The sequence below is a fragment of the Sceloporus undulatus genome, chromosome 8 (assembly GCF_019175285.1).
Source record: "Sceloporus undulatus isolate JIND9_A2432 ecotype Alabama chromosome 8, SceUnd_v1.1, whole genome shotgun sequence".
In the NCBI taxonomy this organism is placed as follows: Eukaryota; Metazoa; Chordata; class Lepidosauria; order Squamata; family Phrynosomatidae; genus Sceloporus; species Sceloporus undulatus.
The window spans coordinates 12,918,876-12,941,882 of NC_056529.1; the positions used below are offsets into that span (position 1 = coordinate 12,918,876).

Below are 23,007 nucleotides of genomic sequence, written 5' to 3' on the forward strand. Positions count from 1 at the left end.
TCATCATCCTCATCCCCTGGGTGGTTCAGATCCTAAGCCTGAGGGCAGGGAACCCTCTTATTCAAGAGATTGTATGGACAGCTTAATAATCGGGAGAGAAGGGGAGGATGGGAGCTGCACTCTCGGAGATCTGCCTGCCCTGAGTCTCCAATAGCTTCCTAGAGGCATCAATGATACCCAGACTCTGGCCTTCCAGACCTTTTGGACTCCAATGCCCAGAATCCCAAGCTATTTAAGTGGAGGCTTCTGGGAGCTGAAGTCCAAAACACCTGGAGGACCAGAGTTTGGGAATCACTGGAGAGGTTTGAACTCATGGGAACCTGGGATGTGCAGTTTTCCAAGGTCTGGAGCCCTCTCTGCCAAAGAGCGATGCCTCCCAAAGCTACAGATCCCAGGAAGGTGTAGGATGTGGTCAAGGTGCATCATTGCTTCGATGGAGATGGATGCCCCTTCGGAGTCTGGAAGATCATTTGAAAGCCCCTTCGGAAGAAAAACGCCCAGAGAAAGCCAGCAAAGCACATGGATGTCCAATGCATCATGGCCTCATCCCAGGTTGAAACGAAGCTGGTTCTTTCTCTCAAAGGTGCTGCAAGGCTCCCTGGATTTCCTTGGAAACAAACCCCACTCTTTTCAATAGGGCTGCTCCCTCAGTGGCCAATAATTCCCAGATCCAACAACCTTAGTAGCATCCCAGGCTCCGGGTGCCAAGGTTTCGGCAGTCCATCTTCTGCACATGCTGAATAAATGGCCTTTAGTGCAACCCTTTTATTATCATTCCCTGTTTAAAATGGTCAGTTTTGTCAGTTTTTAGTTGCACCATACTTTTAGACTGAGTCCCAATTCTGGAGGGAAAAGTGCAATGCAAATGAATGTTGTTTGTTGCTCTGTGGCTACAAGTTGTTTCCGACTTATGGCTCCACAAAGGCAAGCCTCTCGTAGGGTTTTCTTGGCAAGTGTCTTTAGACAGGGTCATCCTCTGAAGCTGAGAGAGTGTGACTTGGCCAGGATCACCCAGTGGGCTTCCATGGCTAAATCAGGATACAAATCCTGGTCTTGAGAGTCCTGGCTCTCTATGCCAATAAATATAATAGCAATAACAACACTTCTCTGAAGATGCCCATAGCCACAGATGCTGGCGAAACGGCAGGAATAAACTCATCTAGAACAAGGCCCCAGAGCCCGAAAAACCCACACAAGACTATGGATGCCGGCCATGAAAGCCTTCCACTTCACAATAACAACACTCATATTTATGCCTTATGGAGAGATGTAAGTGAGCTCCAAGACCAAGGGGAAAAGGCGTGAACCATGTCTACAAGTGAATGAAACAAGTTGTGACACAGGAATGAAACACAAGACAACCCCAAACCCTTTGCCCCAGTATGTTGCTGCTGATGGGGACCCAGAAGGCGCTCCAGAAAGGCTGCACTGGAGCCTTAATGGGGAGCAGCCAGGGCAAAGGGCTAGCACTATATAGCCTCCCTCTTTCTTCCATCCTCTGCCTCCTGGCTGCCAATGGTTGCCAGGGCCACTCCTCCGGGCCACTCCTCCGCCTCTGTGGCTCGGGATTGGGGCAGGCGAGGGGCCCGACCCAGGAGGCCAGCATGCAACCAAGGCAGGCTGCTTGCACCCACCATCCACAGCAGAATCAGGAGTCCTTACCACATGAGCAAAATTTGAAGTTATCCCAGAGGTTTTGTATGCTCAAGCGGAGGATCGAACCCTGGTCTCTAGAGTTGTAGTCCAACGTTCAAACCACATTGGCTCTCTTTGTTTTCTTACCACACTGAAAACTTCGGTTGCCCCTTTGAAATAGGCTTGGAGTTGGAGGAGACATGCCAGGAACTTTTATATTGCACTCAAGAAAGCATAAGGAACAATCTCTGTAGGTTTTTAAAAACTGGGAAGTTAGTAGGGTAATCCTCAGACATCATGATATAACCTTTTGCATTTTCCTCCACTGCAATACTGTTGCTTGACAATTGTCATGGTCTCTTGACATACGCACAAAAAGAAACAGCCACCTCCCTCCTTCTCTGTCATTCAGTTGCATAAGAACGCGGTCATATACTTCATAAGATAATATTTACTTTTCTCCCGTATCCTCTGCGTTCTGATGAAATCAAGGATCCCATTTCCTTATGTAACAAGGTAATGGATAATCCTTTTTTAAAAGCCTGTTCCAATAACATTTAAATCTTATTAATCTTTAAAGTGCCGTTTCTCTTTTGGTCTTAAATTTTTGCTCATTGCCGAGGCTAAGTTTCAAAGATTCGTCATCATTAACTTGGAAGTTAAGCTTTATCATTAACTTGGAAGACGCTTCTCCATAAGGAATATTTTCACCTAACCCTCAGGTTTTGGATCTCTTTCTCAAGGAACATACTTTTCAATGAGATGAGGCATCTCCAAGCCTTCCTGTCCTCCTCTGCTCTGCTTAGGTCTTGTAGATTTCAGGCCTATGACTTCCCTGATTGAGTCTTTCCATCTGGCATCAGGCTTTCTTTCTTTTTATACCCTCTACCTTTCCTGGCATTATTGTCTTTTCTAATGAGTTGTGCCTTCTCGTGATGTGGCCAAAGTACGAGAGCTTCAGAAGAATCCATGAATACAGAGGGCCAACTGTATTTCATCACGAACAAAGGGATAAGGGTTTTGCTGGCAGCAGGATTCTGGGAGTTGTCATCCCAAAGATGTTGTAAAGCTCTTCCTGTTTCCTGTAAGAGAAGCAGGCAAGCTTAGGAAGCGTAAGGCAGATTGTGTGATAACACACAGTTCTCCAGCCCTTTCATGGCTTCATGGAAAGGCACAAGGGATGGGCAACAAGCTTCCAGAGGCCCTCTCACACCACACATTTACAGAGCTCTGATTCCACTTTAGCTGCCATGGTACTGTCTCATCAAATCCTGGGATGTACAGTTTAGGGAGGGTTATTTAGGATTCTCAGCCTGAAAACTCTTGCACCTCTCCAAACTTACAAACACCAGGAGTCCATAGGATGTTGCTGTGGCGGATAAAATGGAAGCATAGTCCTATAACTTTGTAGTGTGAAAATGACCCTATATTCTCCAGGTAGAGCTGCCAGCTTAGTGAAGTGGTTTGAGTCTTGGACTCTGACTTTGGAGACCAGGGCTTGAATCCTGTCTCAGCCATATTAACCCACTGGTTTACATGGCTAAGCCACTGAGGATGGCAGTGGCAAAACCTCTGTGAAGACACTTGCCAAAGAAACCCAACCATGATAGGGTCTCCATAAGTTGGAAACAACTTGAGGCACACAAGTGACTTCTGAAACTCTGGGTTGGTAACATTAGCAGTGCAGTGATAAGTGGGTTTCCTCTGCCCATTTTGCCCAGGACCTGCCCCCAAGGTGGCTGCCTCAGTTTGCCTAATGGCAAGACCGGCCCTGGCCATTTTCTTGGATGTATCAGATCTCTTTGGAGCAAGGCATGAACTTTGAGCTGGGCAGTCTTAAGACTCTGGTCACTGGTGTATCCACAACCTCCCAGCCTGCCAGTCCTGTTTCAGACGGTGTTTACTTTAGTTCTCTTGTGTTTACCTAGGCTTCAAGCCCATGGGTGTTGCTGCATGTGGAAACACAATTAAAATGGAGTAAGAAAAAAAAAGTATTTCTAATTTCCTTGCCTTTAGAAAATGCAGCAGAAGTTTTTAGGATAAGTGTAGTGTGACATTTACTTAACTGATTTATAGCATGATTTAAACAATTTCTGTGAAAGATTCAATATAATGATTTAGATCTCAGTTTACACTCAACATTTTTTAGTTTTGTTGTTGATGTGTGCCCCCAAGCAATTTTTGACTTATGGCGACCCTATCATGGGGTTTTCTTGGCAAGTCTTTTCAGAAGGGGTTTGCCATTGCTATCCTCTGACACTGAGAGAGTGTGCCTTGCCCACAGGCACCCAGTGGGTTTTTATGCTCGAGCGGGAAATTGAATTCCAATCTCCAGAGTTGTAGTCTTTAGTAGATATACATTATTGTATAGTCTAAACTTAATACATATTCAGAAATGCAGGTTTTATTAGAAAGAATGTACCTAGCAATTCTGAATTGTGTTAACGTTAACTTTCAATTAATTAAACTTGCATTCATAGCCATACTCCTTCTCCATGTTCAGATCTACTCCCTCTCCCCAAATTCTTTGCCCATTGATCTTCTGTCTTTGTACCTGGAGAGAGAGAATGAGACAATTCTCTTCATGTTCACTTCCTCTTGAGTAGCACTGATGAGGTTATCTCCCATCTCAATCAACTGCTTTTATCATAGTCTTAGAATGTAACTTGCAGTTTACTATTCACGATAATTCATAACCTAGGCTCCTAGACTATTCATAACCTAGGTTCCTTTTTAATGATTCATTTTAAGAAAAAAAATTAAGTTTAAAAAAATTAAACTCTGAGTTTTTAATTAAAAAACAAACAAACTACCAATTCTAGTAAAAGAGGAGGATGTGGCAGAAAGGTGAGTGAGTTTGATCTCCAAAAGCATGATGCAAGCCCTGTTCGGAGGGGCGGGGAGCAGATAAACGTACTTCGTCACTGTTCTGTTCAGGTTGTTTGTCCAGCTGTGTCCTAAAGTAAAATTTTGTGTGGCACATTTTGTCAACGTTGTAGGTTTTTCCTTATCTGTGATCCAGCCAGAGGAATGCTCTCTTATCCAGTGTGCGTAAGCATGTGGCTATTTACAAACTCAGAAGGGAGTCATTCATACCGTGAAAATAACTACCGTTTGCTAAAGGGTAAAGCTGCTCGAGTATATGTTCTAGACAGGGATCTTACCTTCACATTTGCAATGTGGCACCCTCCGAATCTCAACATGGCAACTAGGGATGATGGGAGGTGTAGCCCAATATATTTGGAGAGTACTAGCTTGTTGGAGCAGAGAAACCAACTGCACGAAGAGGTGCATGAGCATTCATCCCTGTGTCCTCTCCAGGTGGCCTTCTAATATTTCATAGATGTGAACACATACATGGTCAAGCAACATCAGAGTGTGGTCAAGATGGCAAACTTATTAATGAGAAAGAACAGTTACATTAAGAGAGGCTGCATCAGTTTGCTTTTGGCTTATCTGATTGGAAAGGGCACAATTTGATCCTTCCTCTCCACTCTCCTCCTGAATTAATTGATTACAAACTACTTTTGTCCTTTGAACCCAGTTTGCGAGACTGTGCTCCCTACTCTCCTTTATCCTCACTGATGTGAATTACTTTAACAGCTTGAACTCAGTTTGCAGCAGCTGAAATATGCTGACAATGAAGGGAGAAAGGGGGAGGTGGAGAGAGAAACAGGGATATTTTAAAAACCATTGAAAAGGAAGGACAACAGAGTATTAATTGGGGACTCCCTCTGCTAAAGTGGGGCACACTATAGGACTGACTGGGATAAAGAAGAAGGGATTGTGAGCTCTGTCAAGGTGGTACTTCTGGAAAATCTCTGTGCTCATAGTTCTTTAATCATAAATACATAGATTTTTTATTTTATTTTTGCAGCTGGCGCTGCTTGGTAAACTTTAAGCTTCTTGGGAAAAGGAAGAAGCAAACTTGGTATCTTCCCACCTATGATACACAATGACATCTCTTTAGCATTACATAACATGCAAACTGGAAAGCCGTATCAGAACTACAATAACAACCTAGAATTCTCTGGCTGTTGTATTCAGCCAAAAGGTATAATTTGCACTTGCATTTTTGTTAAGTTATCGTGGTTTGTACTATACCAAAGCTTATTACCTCTGGCTGGATCTTGTTAGGACATTCCTTCCAGTAATGTCACCTAGTTTTAGAGAGCTCAAGGATGCATCAAAACAATCTAGTGCCATTTGAGGTTAATATCTAGGACTGTCTATCAACCCTCTTCAACTCCAGCTCTTATCAGCTTGAATTACACAAGTTGTACCAGCACAGACTTCAGACCATGTAACACACAAGTCAGTTGCATTTTCAGTGAGCCTGTTTGATAACAGGAGGAGGCTGCAAACCTATACACCCTTTCCTGGAAGCCAAGATGATCAAACTGAGACTGTCATACCTTGATCCCATCATGAGAAGGCATGACTCATTGGAAAAGACAATCATGCTAGGAAAGGTGGAGGCCAGTAGAAAGATAGGAAGACACTACACTAGATGGATAGACTCAATCAGGGAGGTCATTGGCCTAAATCTGCAGGACCTGAGCAGAGCAGTGGGGATAAGTGGTCTTTGAGATGTTTCATCCACAGGATCACCATGAGTTCGGGTCAACTCAAGGGCAGTTAACAATACAGGAATACAACTTTAGGTTGTGACCTCTCACACTTAGCTGAAAGGCTGAGAGCAAGTCCCACTAAACTGAACGGCGCTTACATTTTAGTAAACATGTATAGGGTTGCATTCCCAGGCTTTTCAAAGCTCAAGAGCTGGTCATCTGTCAATCCTATGTATATTTAACTCAAAAGGAAATCTTGCAGAACTCCTATGGGGTTATCTCCATGGGGAAGTGTGCAAGGGATTGCAGCAGTTCTTCACATCATTATCTGAAAATGTGGTTTTTACTGCTGAATGTGTTTTGCAATAAGGATAAATGGTTGCTTTGGCATGCAGAATCTACCCAGCATGCTCCCTGAGGAAATTCTGCCTACCTTGTCTTGTAATCTAGCTATCTCCTTCCCCTTCCATGCCAGATACGTGTAGAATAGCTGGTTGCTATTTCCTTAGGGCAAGGTAGAGAATAATAAGCTCTCCACGCATTTTAGTGCTGCAGCTCCCATCAACTTTAGTCAGAAGAGCCAATGGTGGGAGAGGCTAGGTATTATACTTATTTGACATGCCACACAATGCCCACATCTGTCTTGGGGAGAGGGGCCTTGCCTTCTGGCAGATGTTGACCACAGAATTGCACTGGAGGACCTGGAGATTCCCAGAGAGGTGTTCTCTTAGGTAAAAAGAATAGTGTTTTTTTATTTGCTGTTTTTCCACATTCGCAGGGGTCCTTTGCCCTTAACCACAACAAATGTGGAGGGACCACTGTATTGCTTTTCTTGGCTGAATTTGTCCACCTTTAGCAACTGTCATATTAGCAGAATTATTTTTCTTATCCTATCCAGAAGTTTTGTGAAGAGATTCTCCAGGAGAAAAGCTTGTGTCCCTGTTGTACACTCCACTCAGAAGTAACCAGTTAGCCAAAATGCAATGAAGTTACTCCAAAAGCAATAAAATAAGTGGGGAATGACTTTATTTTCCCGGTATAAAGAGTCATGTTTTCTCATTAATTTTAAGGGCATTGTCAAAATGCTTCTAAAATCCCTTTACAATCCACCATTCTCTATCAGTGTTAATGAAGAAATGGTAACCAATAGAAATAATGCATTGTATTTAATCTGTTCTGTAGCATGCAACAGGAACAAATTCTATAGGGGAAAATATTATTTCCAGGATCTGGCTCCACTATATACTGTAGTTGCAGCATTCTTTATATCAAGGAAAAGAGACCACCGTTCTTGAGTTCTCTGTGTCAATGAAATTATATCTCTGAATATTTTGACATCTGCACTCCGTTTTTAGGCAGCCTTCATACTTTGCCCAGTCCTTTAACTAGGACAGGAAGGGGGTCTCACTTCACTGCACCACATGAGATCTTTCACCTCGTATCCATGGCAGCCCTTGGTTGCCTTTTAGCAACTGCTCAACATGTTTCTTTGAAAATACAACGTCAACATTCTTATAATTCTGGCCTTTGTAACTCATGATGGGAGATCAAGAACAAATTAGACATTTGGATAATAAATGTCTGCCCAAACCCTGTGAAGATGCATCTTTTAGATTTCCCTGTGCTTAACAAAATATTTTTTTAGCTTAATTCTTATTGTTAATAAGAAGTGAATTAGACTGCAAGTCAACAGCAAGCAAATGTTTGTTCTCTTTGTGAGGTTAGCGCTCATCAGAAAGATAACTCCTTGTACAGTTCAAGCAGATCCACTGGAGTCGTAAATTGCAAAGACTATGGGGCACATGCTGTGCCCTCCTGAGTGTTTGGTAATATTGTTATTATCAGTGTTCCCTGGAAATCTCCATTGTGCTGAGCACAGAATGAAACTAAAAGAGGTTATAGGTACCAAAGAAGTTGCAACTTCGACATGTTGGGGCAGATATAGTTAAACAGTGCTCAGCAATGGATGAGAAGCAATAAATGTGAGAAATACTCCCTCTTTTTCTTCATGTTTTGTGCAAACTGTCCAGCTTTCTAGTAAATTGTGGTTCAGACGTTGCAGCAATAGCAAGTACGTTTCTATACCGCTTATCAGCACTTTCTAAGTATAAGCTAATTGCCCCAACAAGCTGGGTACTCATTTTAGCGACTTCTGAAAGGAGGCAAGGCTGAGTTGGCCCTGGGCCCCTGTTTGACTTGTCCAAGATCACACAGTGGGTTTCTATGGCCCAGTGAGGATTCGAACCTGTTCTCCAGAGTCATAGTCCAGTGTTCAAACCACTACGCCATGCTGGGCATGTATACAAATAGAATCTAAATAGAAGCCCCTGTTGCACGTTCCTTCTTGTAAAAAGGTATATGGAAAGCATGCATCTTGGTTTAAAAGAGAAGTTACCTTTCTTGCTGCCATCACCTCTGTCATAGCAATTCAGCAGTAGCAAGGAGCGTGCATGCACACAAAAGCAATTGTTCACACAGTCCATGGGCTGTGAGATACCTGTCTCTCTTGTAAATGATGACACAACATCTACAGTAAAATGTTACAATCTCATTTGTCCTGCCTGTGTATAAACTGAAGTTTACTACTTGTTTACTACTGGTATGTTTTTTCCTTTTAGGGAATCAAAAAGCCTTTCACAGAGGTCATCAAGGCCAATATTGGGGATGCCCATGCAATGGGACAGCAGCCCATCACCTTCCTTCGCCAGGTAAGATGGTTCTTGAGCCACTATAAATTTTCTTCCCCAGTGTTCCATTTATCTGCTAAGACAGAGGTGGGCAAAATGCGTCCTTCCAGATATTGTTGGAAGGCAACTTCCAGAACTTTGAGCCAGTGTTGGAAACTGCCAGTAGTAGTATCTCAGTAATATGTATTTTATCCAGGTGCAGAACAGGTGCTGCCAGAGCAAGGCAAGACACCCACATGGGAGGAAATGCAGCATTTCTGTAGTTTAGGAGTTTCCGCAAGATTACCAGTTCTAACTTAAGTAGCTACACTAAACTCCTTGGATATCCCAGATGGCTTATAGTGATCAGGAAGCCTGGAGGAGGAGGAGGAGGAGGAGGGTAGCTGCAGGGACATTTCTTGGTATTGGCTGCCCCGGCAGCAACACAGCCCTTCCTTCTTCAGGTGGAAATCCTGCTGAGTTCACCTGCCTGCCCACCCTCTTTGCCAGGCACCCCATTTGGGCAGCGTTGTTCCTTTCATAGAGGGGCCTCCTTCTTTTACTTTTCTGAGCCACCCCTCAGCCATCCTCCATGGAAAGTCCTGTGAATGAAAAGTGGCTGGAACACTCCTCTTTATTCACGGGACAATGACAGGATTATCACAATGTCATGCAACATCATCTGATAACTTCTGCACAATTGCGCAAAACTGACGGGAGCATCCCATTTTGCTCCCATCACTTTTGCCTGTCTGAAAATCACCTTGGGCTTGCTAGCAGGAATTGTTGTTGTTATGTGCCTTCAAGTTGTTTTGACTCATGGTGACCCTAAGAAGAACCTATCATGCAGGAACTTTATTGAAGCATAAGGCTGTATTCAGTTATAAAGCTTTGATATCACTTTAGCTCACATAGTTCCATCCAATGAAATCCTGGGATTTGGAGTTTGGTAGAGAACTTGTAATGCTCTGTTGGAGAGTTGTAGTGCTGTGGTTCCAGAGAGTATACTAAAGAATTATAATATGAAAAGGGATCCTGTAACACCTTTGGGACTAACTATGCGAAAGAACTTATGGCATAAGCTTTCGTAGATTTGGTCTGCTTTCTCGGAATTCTAAGTAACTCTTGGAACTACAAATCCCAGGATACTGTAGGATACAGCCAGGGCAGTTATAGTGCTATCAAACTGCTGTAACTGTGAACTGTGGATACAGCTTGAGACAGACAAAGTTTGAGTGGTGCCTGGATGGAAGACAGCTGGCTACCCTCTATATGTCAGTGTGACCTTCATAAAAGAAAAGAATGGGATCCAAATGTAATAAAATAACTGTAATTACTGCAGATTAAGCAGAACATAAAAGGAAGGCCAGATATTGCTGTAACTGCAATGGTGCTTTGCAGTTAGTGCAAAGGCCTTGGGAACAATAGCAAGATATGTTACAAATTGATCAGCTTCCACCAATCAATCTGAAGTTATCAGGCTCCTGAGATAATGCTATTTAGTCACACACAAGCCCCTCTAGATTTTACTGATTTTGCAAAAACTAAGCAGCACCCATCCTCTAAAGGCATGATGTCCTTGGATTAATGGAGAACAGTTGGAAGCTCTGCTTAACCACAGTGTTACATATTAAAATGTTAATACCCATAAGTAATGTGTAGTAGTAACCTATTTTGTTTTTCTGGGTGACATAGGTCGTTGCACTTTGTACTTACCCAGACCTCTTGGATAGCCCAAACTTCCCAGAAGACTCCAAGAAGAGGGCAAGACGAATATTACAGGGTTGTGGAGGAAACAGCTTAGGTACCCTTCTAATACTGATTTATTATATATGCTGCTGAGATGATTTGAATTTTGGAGGACTGTATGCTATTTCTGTGGGCTCTTAAAGATGATCAATGGAATATCTTGATACTTTTATTTGTTTATTTTAATAATGGATGTGCTTTTTGCCACCTACACCTCTGCTATCATGTTCAAATAACCTGTTTACATTGCTTTGGCTACTCTGGTATCGCACTTCAGCTCGGATACCTATGCTGCAGTTTGTCTATTTTTAACCCCAATCCTTGGCCTGTCTGCTAGGATGTTTGTTGCACTGACAGATAATCCCAGAGATGTGTGTGTACATAAAATGGTAACCTAATACAACCCAGGACTAGAATTTCCCACACTCCACCTTGTTGGAGAAACATTTCGAGTCTCCTGTTCTATAGATAGTGCCTTTGCTTTAGGGTTATTGCCAAGAACTGCAGAACCTGACAGCCTTGGTTAACTCTCTCTCCCTGCCTAGGAAGAAAATAATGTGACATTTCTAAAGGCATAATTAACGTAAGAGAATGGCTTCCTCCCCAGACCTCTGTTTTTTGTTTTTGTGATTAAAGTTCCTTTGACATTAGTCTGGACTCATAAAATCTACAAGATGAAGCATAATAGCACTAAATTGATTAACACTTCATTCAACGCTACTGCAGGTTTTCTTTTTGGCCATTTGAAGCCAAAAACTACAGTCCACTTGTTTATAGCTTTAGGGTAGAGGATGCCACTTTCTAGGTCAGTGATTCCCAAACTTCGGTCCTCCAGATATTTTGGACTTCAACTCCCAGAAGCCCAAGCCACATAACAACAACAACAACTCTCAAAATCTTTTTTCTGTATTGCCTGCTAGGATGTGACTTGTGAAACTCCCATAGTATGATGCTCACAGGGAAAGGCATTTGAATTCCACTTAAACATTGTTTCCCTTGTCAGTTCCAGTTCAGAGTCAACTAAGTACTCACTGTTCCATTTCACCTAAAAGGGGGGTCTTTTATATAAGACTATATGTGCTTATAAAACCGAGGGAGGGCCTACAATGTCCTTAGAGATTAGCTATGAGGTTGTCAGGCCTGGGGCTGATAGGCACTGAAAAGACAAGCATACAGTTAATTCAGACAGCTGCAGGGACTTTCTTGGCTTGACTGCTGGATGGAGGAAACTATTTGTACCCCATTCAGCCTGCCTCCCTCAATTGTATGTTGTTAATTGACCTGATGAGAAAATTTGACATTCAGGCATAACCAAAACAGCAATTGTGACAGTTCTTCCAGGGAAGATGCACAAATGGATTACAGCTGTGTGTTTAAGATGGCTTCAAAACTGTGGCTGGTACTAAACGCATAATAATTAATCCCCAAAGGCTGTTTTAGGTTTCGGCCTGGAAACCTTAGGGCTTGGGATAATTCTGAACGGGCAACTCTAGAAAAATATTGGTGACAGAGTCTAGAGCTACTGTTAGAAAGAACAAGGGGAGCAGATTCTGGGGGGTTATTTTGCCTGCGTTGTGGTTACTTCAGTCTTGTTGCCAGCATTGAAATCAACTGCATATGGAACATGGGTGGGATGCGCAGGTGTCGCCATCTTATTCACACAGCTAAGTGTCACAAGCTGCCATGACTGAGGGTTGGCATTTTCTGATGGCATTTTCTCTTACAGGTTCTTACAGTGCCAGCCAAGGGGTGAACTGTATCCGTGAAGATGTTGCAGCCTACATCGAACGACGAGATGGAGGGGTTCCAGCAGATCCAGATAACATCTACCTGACAACTGGAGCTAGTGATGGCATTGCTGTAGGTTTTGCTTTTAGGGTGGGCCTAATGTGTAGGAACAAATTGCAGCATCCATTACCCTTGTTTTCCCAAAGATAGTATCCTCCAGATGTTTCAGACCACACCTCTCAGCATTCCTGACTATTGGCTATCATAGTTGGGGCGGATGGGAGGTAAAATCCAAAATATCTAAGGGAACCATGTCAAGGAAGATTGTGTTATGCTCTGGAGACTGCAAAGTTGTGTTTACACAAGAATGTTGATATTTCTCCATAATGCAAGACTTTCCACCCATAACAGCAGAAATCTGGGCTCTGTTTTCTTGGTTTTGTGGCCTTGGTTTTGTGGCCATTTCACATCTCTCCACTTTAGATTTCTCCTTTCCATCTTGAAACCTCCCAAACAGATCTGCAAAGTGAAAAGGTAGCTTGCACTTAGCAAACCTAGCGTAAGGATGAGGAGAGGAGGATGTGGACTCTTGGCCTTCTCTATAGTATCAAGCCAAAGCAAACTTCTGCAACCTCTCCTAACTGTTTGTTCTTCTTCATTAATACCTTTTGCCATCTTGACTACACATTGATGTTGCTTGGCCATGCATGCCCTGGTTTTCATTGAAGAAATGTTAGAGGGTATGGGAATGCAGAACTTCCATCTTTTCCTTTGCTTGAGGCAGCAACATGTCTTGTGATGGCCCCAGGTAGAGCTATGTAGAGGTATAGAGATTTGGCAATGGGTGGGATCTATGCCTCTGAAGCACTGAATGAATGACCACAGTTCCCTTCTAAGGGCATTTCTTACATTGAGCAATTTGATCTGACAACTACTTGCTTGAAAATTAGAAACAAGAAAAGAAGAAAAACTGGTTATGTTTTACTAGGAAGAAAGAAAACCTCTACAATTGTGTAAGCCTCAGTTAAACCTGCTTAAAATCCCCTCACCTCTTTCCCTCCCTTTAATGTTGAGCAACCCATTAGATCAGGGGTGAGAATTCATGTTGCCCAATGGATATTGAGTTGCAAGTTCCAGGCGCCTTAGCCAGCATAGTGTTGAGGAATGCTGAGTGTTGCAGTCCAAGCCTAATGGAAGGCAGCCTGATTTCCAGCCTCTACAATAGATGCAGCAGAGCCAATACAACCTTCAGTGGGAAATCCATCTCTGCTTTGATGTTCACAAGCATGTTGTGTTGTGAAGTCTGTTGCTTCATACTGAGCCCACCAGTATTTGTCTTGGTGTCCCTAAGCACCCTTTTCATTTAAATCTATTTGGCATTTCCTATACTTAAATTTTCTTTTGCTGTACTTGCAAAAATAAATAAACAAATCCCACCATAAACTTAATTAAAATTTCATCACCTGGCACAGTTTGGTAGTGAAGGAATCTTATATCTGCAGTTTTATTGATTGGTCCAGTGTTCTCTCAGTCTTTTGGTTGCATTGTTCTTTATGACTGGATGCATAAGCAATGAACACCGGAGGCTAAACGTTGCCAGAAACTGCATACGTAACTGCACTTGTTCTTATATTTATAATTGGGGGGGGGACGGAATCACTTCATTAGATTCTTGAACAATAAAAGCCAGCAATTAATCACATTCATCCATAGCTATCAGATGCACCGGAGCTCTTTTAAAACTTTTGGAAAATCTGGCCAGCTCAATAATTGGAATGTAAGTCCCATTGAATAAAACGGCATAGTGAAATGGTGTCCCCATATACAGATGACAAAATCAAGGTTTGCTTTTGGGTAATTATATATTTTAAAAATATTTGCAAGCCATGGATGGTTGAATCCCTGGATAAAGTGTCTGTGGATAGAGAAGGCTGACTGTACTCTTTTTTCCCAATTGTCTTTTAAAGAGTGGGATGAAGTCATATTGTAATATACAGTTTGCAGGTTAAACATTCATGGATTTGATTATTCATGGATTACTGCATTTGCCCCTGCCACCGGAAAAGAAAAGTTCTGTCTTGGCATTTATCAGTCCTCCAGATGGTATCCACAGAACAATATTGGAGGAACTACAGATGCCTTGAAAAGTGTTTCTTCAGGTTACAAAAAAAGATAGTGGGCCTATATTCTTTTTATTGTCGGGGAGAGGGGTACACCCCTAACCTCTGCAAGGGTTGAGAGCCCTTACTGTGTTTTGAGCAGAGGAACACATCAAAAACTTGTTAAATAACAAATTGCCTTTTCTCTCCCCCTGGCACCCAACCACAGACTATTCTCAAGATCCTTGTTTCAGGAGGAGGAAGATCCCGAACTGGCGTGATGATCCCAATTCCGCAATATCCCTTGTATTCAGCTGCCATTTCGGAACTGGATGCCATTCAAGTGAACTATTACCTGGATGAAGAGAACTGCTGGGCCCTTGATGTGAATGAGCTGCGCCGTTCCTTGGATGAAGCCAAAGCATATTGCAATCCCAAGGTCCTTTGCATCATCAATCCAGGAAATCCCACAGGTATGCAGAAATCCTATTTCTCAACTTCTTTCCATCTTGCTTCTTGCAACCCCCTACCATGCAGGAATACACCATCAAAGCACTACCAACAGAGGACCATCCAGCCTCTGTTTAAAAATCTCCAAAGAAGGAGACTCCATCACACTCAGAGACAGCGTCTTTCACTGTCAAACAGCTCTTACCTTTACATTTTTTTCCTAATGTTTAGGTGGAATCTCTTTAGTTATTTTTCAGCCATTTCCCTGTTGCAAAGGGGCTTATTTTGCTCCCCAATTTTATTGGTTCTGCAATTGAAACTGATCAATTTTAATTTAATTATAATAAACAAGAGGTTTTCTCTCCCCCCCCCCCCCATCTCTTCTCCCCATCAACCTCTACCCTCAAATTTAGGTCAGGTTCAGAGCAGAAAATGCATTGAAGATGTAATACATTTTGCCTGGGAAGAGAAACTGTTTCTTCTGGCTGATGAGGTAAGAAAGTCACCCCACTATCAGAGGCTGTGTGTTTTCCTTCCATCTTTTGCTTTATGCACAAGCTTGCTGTTCATTGTTCATAAGCAATTATTGGATTTTCTGGTGGTATAGGTTTATCAAGATAACGTCTACTCAGAGAGCTGTCAATTTCACTCATTCAAAAAGATACTTTACGAGATGGGGCCAGATTATTGCAATAACGTGGAACTCGCTTCCTTCCATTCCACATCCAAAGGATATATGGGCGAGTAAGTACTTTGAATTTTTCTCATTTCTTTTACTCTTTAATGTATCAACCTGTCCAGAACAACACAATGCTCATTCTGTTATGTCAAGGAAAATGAATACACCCATACCACCCTTTAAGATGCTCATTTTAGAGTGCTTTGCTAATACAGTGTACCAAAATCCATGAATGCTCAGGTGCCATTAAATGAAAAATCAATGTTTGGTTTTTTAGAATTTTTACAAAATATGTTTTCAAAGCCATGGATAGTTGTATTTGTGGATAAAGAATATGTGGATAGGTAGGGCCAACTGTACTGTACTTTTCAATGTATAGCACCATTTAGTTATCCACACTCACTTGGTGCCTCAGTGTCATATTCTTGCAGTTTTAAAAATGTATTATTTTTATTTTTGCATCATTTTTAAGGCCTTGTGGGTGGGGGTGTTGTGTGCCTTCAAGTCATTTTTTACTTATGGTGACTCAGTCTAAAGTAACCCTATCATGGTGTTTTCTTGGCAAGATTTGTTTGGAGGAGGTTTGCCATGGCCTTCCCCTGTGGCTGAGAGCCTGTGACTTGCCCAAGGTCACCCAGTGAGTTTCATGGCTGAGCTGGGACTCAAACCTGGTCTCCAGAGTCATAATCCAATATTCAAACCCCTATGTCATATTGGGAAACAGTGGTGTGGATATAGTTTTAGGCTTTTCTATTCACTGGCAAGTGGGGGTAAGGCTGTGATTTGCTTTAAGGTGATATTAGCTTTACGATGGTGGTCTGGCACCTAACCTGTCATATGAATGAGATATGCCTGTATACCACAAATCTCTTACTGTGCCACAGCCAAATGAGGCTTGTTTGGCTGTGTTGCAGTGAGGGGGAACTATTCTGTTATGGCCCCCATCATGTAGAATGGTGTCACTGTAGAAACTTGATCAGCTCCCAAGGTTTGGCATTCCCACCGATAGTGTTGAACACTGACCTGTTTCCACAAACATTTTCGTGATTGATCATTTATGTCTCCTTATTTTTTTAAGTGTATAGTTTTACAGATTTTCTAACTTTTATCTGCATTAAAAAAAACCATTTTACCCTTTTAACAAATGTTTTATTGTATTTGGTTTTTTTTGGGGGGGGGTTGAACAAAAAAGGTAGATCGATGCTGAAAGTGAATACATTATAGCTTTCCCCAAGATTTACAATCATCACAGAGTTGGGGACAGTTTGGGGAGAAAAACCAGAACAGCGACAACAGCTTTTGTTATCATTATACAAGAGCAACATTGTATTATATTGTTATAGAGCAGTTATATAATTGCTGTATATATATATATAATTGTTCTTATTGATGTTTTGCTACACTGCTAAGCCAGACTTTTTTTAAGTTGCCAATTTATTCTATTTAATAAGTAAATACTTATTGGTTGGACTATATTCCTCTAACTATAACTCTCATCACCCCTGACCATTGGCCATGTTAATTGGAGTTCATGGGAGCTGTAGTTCATTGCATTTGGAGAACACTGGGAGTTGCAGTCCATTATATGACTGCAGTGCAGAAAGCTCTACTGATGGGTTGGTTGTTTCACCATCATTGCAGGGTTCTGACTATATTCCTTGTTATCTCTTTACTTCCTCCTCTTTCTTTTTCTATCCACTACCCCATGATTCTCAGGTGTGGTTACAGAGGGGGCTACATGGAGGTGGTTAACTTGCACCCTGATATTAAAGGGCAACTTGTTAAACTTTTGTCAGTCCGTCTATGTCCTCCAGTTTCGGGCCAAGCAGCTATGGACATTGTGGTGAACCCTCCTGTACCTGGAGAAGAATCATATGCACAGTTCATTAAGGTGGGTTGTGGTAAGGGTATACAGTTGGCCCTCCACATTTGTGGCTTTGACAATGGGGCTTGAATATAGGCAAAACTCTGTTTTTGTGAGGGAGTCCAGAACGAATCCCCCATGAAAAAGGAAGGGTGACTGTATTGAAGAGAGAGAGAGAAAGAATGAGTGAGAAGTGGTGTGGAAGAAAGGGGTCTGCTTTTCTTGCATTTACAAAGCATAGACCTTTTAAATAGACATGTTGTTGTTGTGTGCCTTTGAGTCATTTCTGATTTATGGCGACCCTAACATGGAATTTCCTTGGCAAGATTTGTTCAGAGGAGGTTTGCCATTGCCATCCTCTGAGGCTGAGAGCATGTGGTCATTGAGTGGGTTTTTATGGTGAAACCAGGAGTCGAATCCTGGTCTCTCTTGCTTGTGTGTTCGTCCTCCTTAACCTTTGCCATGTTGACCACACTCTGATGTTGGATGGTCACAGGTATCCCAGTTTTCATCTGTGAAATGTTGGAAAGTATGTGCTTGTGCTGTTTTGCAGCTCCCATTTTATTCCTTAAAGGAGCTTTGGTACCTTGAACTCAAGTTTGCAGCAGTTGAAGTAAGCCAAAGACAAAAGGGGGAAATGAGAGGAGGAGAGAGAAACTGGGACATTTTAAAAGCAGATGATGGCGGGTTACAGACCGCCATTAGGGACGTCTTTCCGGGGCCCAGGAAGGAGCGCGATTTCTGCGCTCCTTCGTCGGAGCGTCCGGGAGCTGCGTGGTTTGGCCGCTGCAGCTCCCAGACGCTGCAAGCGGCGGCGGCAGGAGACCGCCGCAATCCGGCGGTATGTAACCCACCGATAAAGTGGGATGACAGGGGATTAATTGGGACTGTCCCACCCAAATCTGCTTCCATACAGTTTTGTATCACATGGTTCATTTATTTCCTGGGTGATGTTCATTGCATTCTTTCCCTGAAAATAGGAAAAGGAGTCCGTTTTGAACAACCTTGCAATAAAGGCCAAACTAACAGAAGACATGTTCAATCAAGTACCAGGGATTCACTGCAATCCGCTTCAAGGAGCCATGTATGCTTTCCCACGAATCTTTATTCCTTCCAAGGCTATAGAGGCAGCCAAGGTGAGCCTTCCTTCACGTTGCTTTACTTTAAGCAACTCTGATGTAGGGCAGAGGTAGGCAAGCACCAACCTTATGGAATCTACTTGGCTTTTCCAAGAACCCCGAGATCCATCAAATGCAAGCTAGGAGAGGCTGCCAAAGTTTGCTTTTGCCTGAGTCAGGGCAAGATCTGTCCACCCCTCTCCTCTCCTTCATAGGGTGCAAACTACTTTTGCACTTTGAACTCAGTTTGCAGCAACTGAAGTAAGCCAAGGACAGAGAAGGAATGTGGGAGGAGGAGAGAGAAAATGGCACATTTTAAAAGCTGCTGGAAAACTGGGATGGCAGAAGATTAATTGGAAATGTCCCTGTCAAATCAAGACAGCTGGAGAGTATGCCAGTGCAATGCTTGAAGTGTTAACCATTTAGGCTCAGGAAATGAACGTGTCTTTAGCTGTTGTGGAGGACCTCTGGCTTGTTGTTGTTGTGTGCCTTCAAGTCATTTCTCACTTAACTGCAACCCTGAAGTGAACCTATTATTGGGTTTTCTTGGCACTATTTGTTCAGAGGCGGTTTGCCATTGCTTTCCTCTGAGGCCGAGAGCATGTGACTAACCCAAGGTCACCTAGTGCTTTGCCATGGTCAAGCTGGAAATCGAACTCTGGTCTCCAGAATTAGCCAGATGTATAATTTAAATACATGGAAACAAATGTATTTGTAGGAAGCAACATGTAACTCGCTTTGCATTGTCATTTCAAATTACTCCATTGTTTTATCTCCTTAGGCTCATAAAATGGCTCCTGACATGTTCTACTGTATGAAACTTCTGGAAGAAACAGGCATCTGTGTTGTTCCGGGAAGTGGATTTGGTCAAAGAGAAGGAACTTACCACTTTAGGTAGGCAAACATATATTTGGTAGCTAAATCTGTGTGCACCAGTGACAATCTGAATTTTCTGCCATGTCTGCCTTAGATGACAATCTCCATGTACTAAGTTTTAAAATACTTTCTTTTCCCCCCAGGATGACTATTCTGCCTCCAGTAGAGAAGTTAAAAATATTGCTGGAGAAAGTGAAAGACTTCCACATAAAGTTTCTGGAAGAATACTCTTGAGCAAAACAGACTTTCCTTTTTTCTTCTTCTTCCCAGGACCTGTGAATCTGGAAAGCAAAACAAAAGCTGTGAACAGAGATGGGGGGATATGGTCAGGTTTTTTGGTCTTCTTTAATCCAATCTGCAACAGAATTTCTACAGCCCAGCTATGACATTTTGCGTACACCCAGCCCAAATGTCTACTTTGTAAACTTGGTTTATGCTTTAATTTTATGGAAAGGGATGGGAAAAAAGGGCAGAAATGTTACAAAAAGAGAACAATTTTGTGCCTTGACCAGAAATTATATAGCTGGCTGTCCGGACAAAATAAGGTGGTTCTTAATAAGAACTGCTGACGGTGTTACTACTAGAAAATAGTGACATTACGATAGTTGACTTAGATATAAAAGCAAAATTTGACTTGACATAGCTGGAAGCTCAGTGTGAATAAAAAGCACTGAAAAAATAAACTGGCAAAACGTCTCTTTCTACCTAACCTGTTTTTAAAACCTGTGCGGTTGTAGTCTTTGGGGAAGTGTGATTTCTGTGTGCTCTTGTGCAACTTCCATTAACTTTGGTGAGACAGCATGGGAGATGTTGTTGTCGAGTGTGTCCCAGGTGTTCAAACTTGTGATTTTGAGTACTACGCCACACAGTGGTCAGAAACTATGGCCTAAACCCTGTTATGAGGAGACCCATGGAATCTATGGAGTTTACTTGTGTGTAACCTCACCATGCAGCAATTGAATCAGTAGGTGGACTCTAGTTAAGATGAACCAACAGGATTCCACGTTGTGTGTTGCAGTTTTCTGCTTCAAGATTTAAGGGCTGGAGGAACTTTTGTCCCTCTAGATGTTGTCTTATCCTGTCTCCCATGAGTCCCAGCTGCCATGGTCAGGGAAAATGGGAACTGTAGTTCAACACCTTCCGGAAGATCACAAGTTTTCCACCCTTGATTTTAGAAATGGTCAAAATTGTGCTCCGACATCCCTAATAATGGTTGACGCCAAGCTAGCCCAACATGTCAATTGAAACATCCGAGTCTTTGCATAGGAAAAAGAAATGATGCCAAATTATTTTCTGTTTACAAGCAAAAGCAAAGGATAATAGAAAATAATAAGAGAAGTAAAATAATAGAAATAAGAGGGAGGTGCAGGAAAGATATAATTAGAAGTGGATTGTCCTACTTAAACCCTGTAAACAATGGGGCTCGTGCACAGCGGCGCGCGGGGTGCAACGGGCACGCGCGCCCATGCAATTGAACTGGATACACCACCCCTTCCGCCCTGCGCATGCCCCGCGGCTTGAGCGCGTATGCTCAAGCCGTGTAAAGCACGCCCGCGTATGGCGCGGGCGCGCTGTATAGTGCTTTGATACCAGTTCAACAGCCATGCTCTATACTATGAGATCCTAGGATCTGTAGTTCCATTAAGTACTTAAGAGTTCTCTGCCAGAGTGTTATAAACCAGGGGGAGTGCCCTAGAGATCTTAAGTCCCAAATCTCATGATTCCATAGGATGGAGCCATGGAAATTAAAGTGTGATTGAACTGCTATAATGATGCCGTGTAGATACCTCTGTCTTGATATTCTGGTACTTGACCAAAGTTCCCATGAACAGATTAAGATGAATGAAAGTAGTCTGGAGATTATTGGCCAGATCACCCTCACTTGCCTAGGAATGTGATCCTATACAAAATTTAGGCATAAGACCCACCAAACTCACTGGGGCTTGCTTCTAAATAGACATGGAGACAACTGCAGTGTGCATTCCTGGGCTGAATTTAAAAACCAAATGAACAGTATCTTATCGATGGCATTAATTCTTAGTGAGCATGTTTTCTAGTATCTTATGTTGACCCCTGGCAGCAGTAGGAACAGACTTTGGCCTAAATTCTATTAATAGTCTCAGCTGCAGTAGACTCAGGCTGCATCCACACTGCAGAAATAATCCAGTTTGACACCACTTTAACTACCATGGCTCAATGCTGTGGAATTCTGGGAATTGTATTTTTGTGAGGCATTTAGCCTTCTCTGTCAGAGTGCTCTGGTGCCACACCAAACTACAATTCCTAGCATTCCATAGCATTGAACCATGTCAGTTAAAATGGTGTCAAACTAGATTATTTCTGCAGAGCAGATGCAACCTCAGTGAATCAATTGGGTTAACCCAAGTGTTGTTTTACTATTCAACAACTGGGGCTGCTGACAGTATTCAAGCCTTTATATTTTTGTTTCCTGATCCTGCCGTCTTAATAGTACCACATAGGGATATGAGTATAGGAATGCATGACCCTGAATGTACAGATAGCTCCGCAGTTGGCATGATTTCTTAATCAATGATTAAAGAAGCAGAGAAAATCTAAGTTATAGTAACCTAAATAAGCAAAGCTGTAGTAACTTCTACTCTTGGAGTATTTCAGTCAAAATGTAGATCTCAAAGCAACTGCACTTTTTCTCAAATGTTAAGCTTGCTGCTTCGGAGAAGTTGCCATTAATCCTGGTAGTTGCGATATATTTTTAAAATATTTTTGTAAGTGACTTTTTTTCATGGGTTTGGGAAAGGGGGGCGGGAAGGATATTTGTAGTCTTATTAAACCAATGGGTTTTATATTTACCTTGTGTTTCCACCCAGTGTTCCTAAAAAATAAAAAGATAGCAACAAGGTTTACATGTTTCTAAATAACATTTTTGCATACTTTTAAAGGTATGATTCTTTCCTCCCCACTTCTTTCTTTTAAGAATGGAGGCAGCAGTCCTTAGAGTTTACTTTTAAGTCAAGGATACTGACTATATACCTTCCATTTCATTGTCTAAAAATATATATATCTTATGGTGCCTTTTAATTTCTGATACTGGAAGAGAGAATGTAAAGGGTACTTTTTTTCTTGGCGTGTACACTTGAAAATACTGTAGATGAGCTAAAGTTTAACTCGGTTGTGCTTGATATAAGTCTGCCGCGAAGTTTAACTCGGTTGTGCTTGATATAAGTCTGCCGACCTCAGAAGCCTATTTTGGAGATGGTTTCAGTGGACATACCTCCCAAATAACTGCAACCTAAGAAACCTGCGATGGGGGTGAGGAGTTACAACACTGAGTCTTGTTTTGTTTTATGTAAGTCCTTGAACAATAAAGCAACCTAACATTGTGATGCATGCTGGTAGGTTTGCATTTCCTACAGGTGCTCCTCCTTACTGTACTTGGATGACTTTTTAAATGTACTTACCACTTCAAGAAATAAACAAGCTGTTGGAACTTCTTTGATGGTGTGAAGTCTTCTGAGAACTCACAATGCAGCAGACACCATGTCAATTGGTCACATCTGGAAGGGGGACACAAAGTAGGCTTAGATCAAGAAGGG

The 23,007-nt window shown here is 42.2% G+C and overlaps 1 protein-coding gene across 1 annotated transcript in view; it reads left to right on the forward strand.

The window, feature by feature from the left end:
- The window catches only part of GPT2 (glutamic--pyruvic transaminase 2), a 23,619-nt gene extending 714 nt beyond the window's left edge, over positions 1-22,905 (forward strand). Inside the window, exons 2-11 of the mRNA XM_042437987.1 lie at positions 8,825-8,914; positions 10,568-10,676; positions 12,348-12,481; positions 14,678-14,921; positions 15,312-15,391; positions 15,506-15,642; positions 17,294-17,468; positions 18,422-18,577; positions 19,341-19,453; positions 19,579-22,905. Of these exons, the coding sequence (XP_042293921.1) occupies positions 8,825-8,914; positions 10,568-10,676; positions 12,348-12,481; positions 14,678-14,921; positions 15,312-15,391; positions 15,506-15,642; positions 17,294-17,468; positions 18,422-18,577; positions 19,341-19,453; positions 19,579-19,669 (1,329 nt within the window). The 3' untranslated portion in view covers positions 19,670-22,905. The remainder of the gene's footprint in view (positions 1-8,824; positions 8,915-10,567; positions 10,677-12,347; positions 12,482-14,677; positions 14,922-15,311; positions 15,392-15,505; positions 15,643-17,293; positions 17,469-18,421; positions 18,578-19,340; positions 19,454-19,578) is intronic.
- Positions 22,906-23,007: the final 102 nt, after the last annotated feature.